At 45.7% G+C, this 7,209-nt stretch overlaps 1 protein-coding gene across 5 annotated transcripts in view; it reads right to left on the reverse strand.

Moving 5' to 3' along the window:
* LOC122387700 (M-phase inducer phosphatase-like) overlaps positions 1-3,436 on the reverse strand; it is a 65,827-nt gene extending 62,391 nt beyond the window's left edge. Inside the window, exons 1-2 of one of the 5 annotated variants that reach the window (XM_043378112.1) lie at positions 3,129-3,436; positions 451-637 (exon numbers count right to left, since the gene is read on the reverse strand). In XM_043378112.1, coding sequence (XP_043234047.1) covers positions 451-610 — 160 coding nt within the window. In that variant the 5' untranslated portion in view covers positions 611-637; positions 3,129-3,436. Of the gene's footprint in view, positions 1-450; positions 695-3,124 lie in introns of all 5 variants that reach the window. The other 4 variants (XM_043378119.1, XM_043378123.1, XM_043378142.1 and 1 more) reach the window with 4 other exon arrangements.
* Between the last annotated feature and the right edge of the window lie 3,773 nt (positions 3,437-7,209).

Consider the following 7,209-nt stretch of genomic DNA (forward strand, 5'->3'; position numbering starts at 1 on the left):
ATCGCCCGGTCAGCGCCACCAGCAGCGACACATCGCCCGGTCAGCGCCACCAGCAGCGACACATCGCCCGGTCAGCGCCAACAGCAGCCACACATCGCCCGGTCAGCGCCACCAGCAGCGACACATCGCCCGGTCAGCGCCACCAGCAGCGACACATCGCCCGGTCAGCGCCACCAGCAGCAGCATATCGCCCGGTCAGCGCCACCAGCAGCCACACATCGCCCGCACCCGCACACCCATCCCGACCGTACCGATCTCAGCGAAACCGATCATCCGCTGGGGGATCGTTTTTATCAACAGCCACATATTGTACCCATGCTCTTTCACTTATTACCGAGCAAAAACAAATCCTACCCGACAGCCCCTCCAAATCAAAATACAGGCTATTTAGTATGAATGCTGCTCTAGCCTCTGATGTGAGCATGTGATGAGGTGGTGCGGGCCACGTACTGCTGAAGCCGCGGCGTCCTGGCGACTGACTGATGGAAGCGGCGCTGAGGTTGTTGGCCAGGTCGGTGACGGGCGAGGGCAGCGCTGGGTCGGAGCGCACCACCAGGCCGGACCGGTTCGGCATCGGCAGCTCCAGGCGGCGGCGCAGCGGGCCCGACATGGCGACGGCGGCGGCACGGCGGCACGGCTGGCCGAGCGGGACGGGGCGCGTCACACACCGGCCAGCGGCGGCACGGCGGCACGGCTGGCCGAGCGGGGCGGGCGCGTCACACACCGGCCGGCGCGCGGCGGGGCGCGTCACACACTGGGCAGGGGGCAGGGCTGCAATACCCGGCATTGCAGGCAACGAGCTGAACACAATGGCTTACAGAGCCATTTGTGTTCATCAGCAGCATGATATCAGCTGTTTATGTGAAAACAATTAATATAAACGGTTGAAACCTACAGCTCAGATCATGGACATGCAGGGGGGAAAGGAGCTTTCCATAACCACTAAATACCACCCAACTCATGAAATAATGTAGAACTAAACTGAGACACCTTATCAAAGTGAAAAGTACCTAATTTGAAGCTGTGATAGTACAATAACTGTACTAGGCAGTGCAATGACTTATTATGATGATAGCACTCATGGTAATTTTAAATGAAGTGCTTTGACCTGACTCACACAAGTACCACAGTAATATTTGACAAAAAACATGTCCCAAAATGATGTACCCTTCCATGTCCCAACTCCCAGTTCAGGTGAAGGTTATGGCCTTCTTGGTACCTAATCTTTGACTTATGCACCCAGCCCCCACAGCACTACAAAGACCAAATGTTGGTGTCAGGTACGTTTTGGGTAGGCATTTTGGGCATATGTGAGGTCCAGGTGGTGGGTTGTAGGTTGGCAGGATGTAGGTTGGGTTGGTAGGTTGGGTTGGTAGGTTGGGTTCGTAGGTTTAGGATGGTAGGTTGGGTTGGTAGGTTGGGTTGGTACTTGGTAGGTTAGGTTGGTAGGTTGTAGGATGGTAGGTAGGTTGTAGGTTGGTACATTTTGGGTTCGTAGGTTGTAGGAATGAAGGTTGTAGGTTTAAGGTTGGTACCTAAGTTATTTAGTAAGATAGTAAGTGAGGTTGGGTCAAGATAGATTATATTTTTATCTACTTAGACTTCATTCTTCAAGTTTAAAGGGACCCTCCCACCTTAACATTAGTTTTGAGTTGAGATAGCCAAATTGGTGGCCATGGCCTGCAAATACCGGTTTGGGCACTCACAACATCGACAAATGCTTTAATTCGGAGATATGGAATTTCAAACTTGCAGTTTTCGGATTCTAAGGGGCTAGTGCATTGGTATGCCCCCTTAGAATTTGTGACGTCAGCGGAGATCTAACGATTTTTAAATCTTTTACTAAAACGTTTGGTAGCACGCGGTGGTATATGCTGCTTTGCGCGCAACAAATGCCGCACTTTCAAATAAAGTCGCTAGGAACAGAGGAGATCCCAAAAAGTAAACAAAAGTAAAAGTCTAATATCTTGAAAACCGGTGAATATTTTTCGGTGAAATTTGGTAGATATTCATTTTCGCTCTTTCTGAACCGAGCGACATCACTTTAAAGGGACCCTCCCACCTTAACATTAGTTTTGAGTTGAGATAGCCAAGTTTGCGGCCAGGCTCAGAAACCACCATTTATCCTGGTCGCAACCCCCGCAGCTTTATGGTGTTCAAGAAATTTCTTTCCTTTCCTTGCAGGGTGGGACCAGCGTGGTCCCTATCTCTTAACCATTACGGGAATCTGATGACGTCATCAGGCTTTCGAACGTCCGTTAAATGTTTGACTAAAACGTTTTGTAGCACGCGGTGGTATATGCTGCTTTGCGCGCAACAAATGCCGCACTTTCAAATAAAGTCGCTAGGAACAGCGGAGATCCCAAAAAGTAAACAAAAGTAAAAGTCTAATATCTTGAAAACCGGTGAATATTTTTCGATGAAATTTGGTAGATATTCGTTTTTCCTCTTTCTGAACCGAGCGACATCACTTTCATGCCAATTCATTAACTTTTTTGAAGGTGGGAGGGTCCCTTTAATGCCAATTCATAAACTTTTTTGAAGGTGGGAGGGTCCCTTTAACGGTGTTAGTAGGTTCCATTCAATTTGTTATGGCTTGATTACCAGTTTTTATACAAAAGTTAAATGATAATATTGATGCAACTGTGACACTTGTGGTACAAATGGACAAGTGCCTTTAAAAGGTTACCGTAACCACTCTGCAATCACTCTGCCCCACAATTTCCAGTAGGGTAAGAGTTATTGTCAAATGATGTAACACCACATTGCATGCAAACTCAGTGGCACATGACCTAACCTGACATTTACATTACACCTGTGTAGCACCTATCCTCTTGGATAAGGCATCAGGTACCCTATCTAAATAACCAGGTGCTTAGTCTAAGTCTACCTTAACCCTAGTCAAAGAATCCTCATGCTGATTACCAGGTCTTATCCGACTATGATGACCTTACAACATTTCAATTTCTCAAAGCTCTGATTGCAAAAAAAAGTTTTTTAGCTTAAAATTGCACATAGAGCAGGGCAGCTCATTCACTTTGATCCCAATCCCCTACGCCTACAAAACATCTATACCGGCCCATCATAAGAAACCTTTCATTTCAGTTAGCAAAGTAACACTTACTCACCACAAACAATCGAAGAAAAGCAGTGATTTAGCCGCCAGACGTCAAAGGTAAATTTAATAAATGTTGTTAATTAGAGAAGAAGTGGGGAGTATGAGGTCTTTAGGTGATTTAGGGGATTTAGGGGGCGTGCCGCCGAGCACAACACACCGGAGCCGGAACCCTCCTCAACTCAAATGCGGCGCGTTACCAAGGCTGGTATTTGGAGCGTATCAAAGATGCTTAAAACGCTGTCAAATTTACAACGAAAATGCCTTTGGCAAATGGCTTCGTCAAGAATGTTGTAGAGCTGCGATTTCAGAAATTCCGTTACGTCTATGTTGAGATGCGTCGAATGATATGTTTTTGTATGGGTGAGATCAGCTTCATGTGTTAGCCCCAGGACATGAAGCAGGTGGAATGGTCTTATCACGTCTCTCGATTTGGCAGGTCGTCCCGAGGCCACTGGTGGCTCTTTCCTAGCCAATAATTCTGAGTGGGGCCCGACTGGGCAAACCTTGGGCATGCCCGCGGTATTTGGTTGGGCTCGCCCAAGCTCCAACCCGGGTTCTGCCCGGCGTATGACACACTTACACCGACCAAAAGCGAAAGTGGAATGGATAGGGCCCTAACTGGGCAAGCCCGTGCGGAACCCAAGCTCAAACGACCTGCCCGGGCTAACTTGGGCATTGCCCGACTTATTCCATGCCGATAGCGCGGGCCAAGCTTAGGCCAAGCCCAAGCTGTGCCCTAGTGGCGCACAGCTTGGGCATGCCCAATGTCAGCCCAAAAATCATGGAAAATCATTGCCTGGGCTAGGACCAGCCCAAGTTGGTTTTGCCCAAGCATATCCCGAGCCATACCCAAGTAGCAAAACATCCAAACCGGGCTAACTTGGGGTATGCCCAAGGTATGCCCAACTTGCCCAGGATACGCCCGAGCTAACTGTTTGCTGGGGACTCGGTAGCTCAGCTCAACTTGATTGGAGCACCCTCAGGAAAAATCTGAGATATAGGTACAAGTTTTGAGTATCTGGAGGATGTGAACTAGGCCCCTATAGTCTCATCTCCTTATGAAAGCTCGCTCTGGCATTGAGGGCGTTGCGATTAGGACCATGCAGAGGTTCACTTATAACGTCATAGATAAATGATCATTGACATGCCCTGACCCGGTCTTAAATTGCACTTCAATATCACAAGGATTTATCTTGAGTCACAGGTCAGGTGTGCCAGGCAACTTTCAGCTCTCTATCTCGTGCGTGTTCCGAGCTATTGCGAAAACAAAACTTATGGGGGCGGCACTTTCCCCCCCCCCCTTATACACAAACACCTATCTACCGATCCTCTCCGCAGGTGAGGATTATACCAAAGTCACGGTACCTATATGAGACGCTAACTTGATGGATATCGCAATTGGCGCAAAATCATCAAGCTGACCTTTTAAGGTCACCGAGGTCACCTGAGGTCCCCAATTCCAATAAGCAAGGTGAAATTTTACCAGTGGTGGGCACTGGGTACTTCGATAACTCCTACCGATAACGATTATCGAAGTCGTTATCGACGATAACGTTTTTTCAAGTTTATCGTTAGGTATTCATTACCGTTTATATCGAAGTAGCGTTATCAAACTCCCCGTTTCGGTCAATCGAAAACGATAACTTAATAAAACGATAACGACGCGAGGGAATAGTTAACCTTCAACATGGAGATATCAGATAACAGTTTTGTACGTAGATTGAGCACTGAAAAATGCCATTTAATTGGAATATTTTTCGGCCCAACAAGCTCTGTCGTCAAAGATATTCAAATTTTTGTTTTACGCTTGTTTATTTGTTTGTACGAGAAAATTAACATTTTCACTGTTTTTAGCCTTCCTTTTTGTTTGCAGCCCTAATGGTGTTGTATGAGCGAATGAGTAAAATATTAATTAGAAGGTTACCTCTTGGCTCTTCCTTTCAAATATTTTATCCATTCGATTTTTTTTAAGCTATCGTTATAATAGTTATCGCGTCATCGAAGTGACCGATTTGGTTATCGACTTAGGGGAGAGCGGGGAGAGTTGTATCATGTCCAAGTTGTATCAGGGCGAATTGTGCCAAACTTATCCAATGGATAGCGCTCGCGACACGACCAGCCGACGAGGTTTTCCGGGCGCCATCTTTCCCTGTTCTGTCTTGTGGCTGAGTGGAAGCGTCTCGAGGTGAGAGCCGATTTTATGTTTTTTAATGTCATTCTAAAAAAATAAGTTGCAAGAAAATGTGTGTTTTGGGCATTTAGATGTGCACGAATTTGAAAGATCTCCGTAGCGGTGGTGAGGGTAGGTTCTAAGGCTGCGCGAGTGAAAACGGATTTCTCCAGCTGTCCGCTGTTTTTTTAGCACGAGGATGTCTTTTTCCAAGATGGCGGCTAGGTACATGTTGTATCAGAGCCGGGTGGGGTATGTTGTAACATGTATGTGTGTATGTATGTATGGGTATGTTGCTTTTGATCGCGAAAGCTAAGCCCTGGCTCGCGTTTGTAGGTAGCTAGTCAATGCTCGTTCCATTTCGGCACAATGTGTTGGCTTCTTTGCTCTTAACGGGCCACTTTTGCGTCTAGTCTGTTGATGTTTCGTTCGGATTGCATTGACCTAAGTTTGGTCTAATAAAGTGAAGCCTTTGAGCATACCTATACATTGTATTAACCCCATTTAATGTTGTTGCTATGTTCAAAACCAGAAGCAAGCACACTCCCTGAAACGTGAAATAGTGATACAAATTACCCCACCATGTGATACAACTCACCCAAGCCATGGGGCAAGTTGTATCAAAAACATTGTTCTATTCGGCAGACCGTAGAAGAAAAACTGGTAGAGGTAGCGGAAAAGTTACTTTGCACAAAAAAGCAGAAGAATCAAGGAAGGGGATAGTATGGAAATAATGAGATTATCACGGATACTTACGAGGTTATGGGTCTCGGAGTAAAAACTGATACAACCCACCCCACTTTCCCCTATTGTTATCGAAGTCGCTGACTTCGAAATCAAGTCGTGAAGTTACGAGTGCCTGGCAATTGGAAATTGCATGCGGCAAATCGACTACTGAGTGCTGGTGGTATTTTCGTCCTACGTCGGCCCAGTGCATCAGAGTAGGTAAAGGGATCCGATTTCATCAGCCGTTTCGAATATGGTGACCTCAGGTGACCCGTGGTGACCTCGAAATGTCAAAGCGACGTTTTCTCACATTGCAGCCACTCGGGAACTACCAAGCCCAGGTGAAAAAATCTTACAAGATTGTCAGGCATTATTATGCAAGACAATCTTGCAAGAAATTGGCCCACTTTCTTGTAAGATATTGTGTATGAATCTTGCATGTCTTGTACAAGATTCTTGTAAATCTTTTACAAGAATCTTGCACATCTTATACAAGATTCTTATAAATCTTGTGCAAGAATCTTGCAGGTCTGGTACAAGATTCTTGTAAATCTTTTACAAGAATCTTGCACATCTTATGCAAGATTCTTATAAATCTTGTGCAAGAATCTTGCAAGCCTGGTGCAAGATTCTTGCAAATCTTTTACAAGAATCTTGCACATCTTATGCAAGATTCTTATAAATCTTGTGCAAGAATCTTGCAAGTCTGGTGCAAGATTCTTGCAAATCTTTTACAAGAATCTTGCACATCTTATACAAGATTCTTATAAAGAATCTTGCTGGTCTGGTACAAGATTCTTGCATGTCTTGCACAAGGCTCTTGCAAGAGTCTCGTAAGACTCTTACGTGTACTGTATAAGAATCTTGCAGGAGTCTTGTACAAGACTCTTGCATGTCTTGTACAAAGCTTTTGCTTGAGTCTTACCAGACTGTTGCAAGAGTATTGTACAAGACTTCAACAAGTTTTGTACCAGACTCTGGCAAACCTTCTACAAGGCTTGCTACGACTCTGACAAATCTTCAGCAAGACTTAGAAGTCTTATCGAAGACTTGCAAGCCTTGTGCAAGACTTCCAGACACATCGTTGCCCTAAGATATTGTTTCGATTGTATTAATGCCGAGACCCATGTGAACGAAATCCACAAAGTGAAATGGATAATATGCCATGAGTGTAAACGTCAAAATCAATATGTAG

Source organism: Amphibalanus amphitrite, unplaced genomic scaffold, assembly GCF_019059575.1.
Source record: "Amphibalanus amphitrite isolate SeventyFive unplaced genomic scaffold, NRLGWU_Aamphi_draft 000017F_arrow, whole genome shotgun sequence".
In the NCBI taxonomy this organism is placed as follows: Eukaryota; Metazoa; Arthropoda; class Thecostraca; order Balanomorpha; family Balanidae; genus Amphibalanus; species Amphibalanus amphitrite.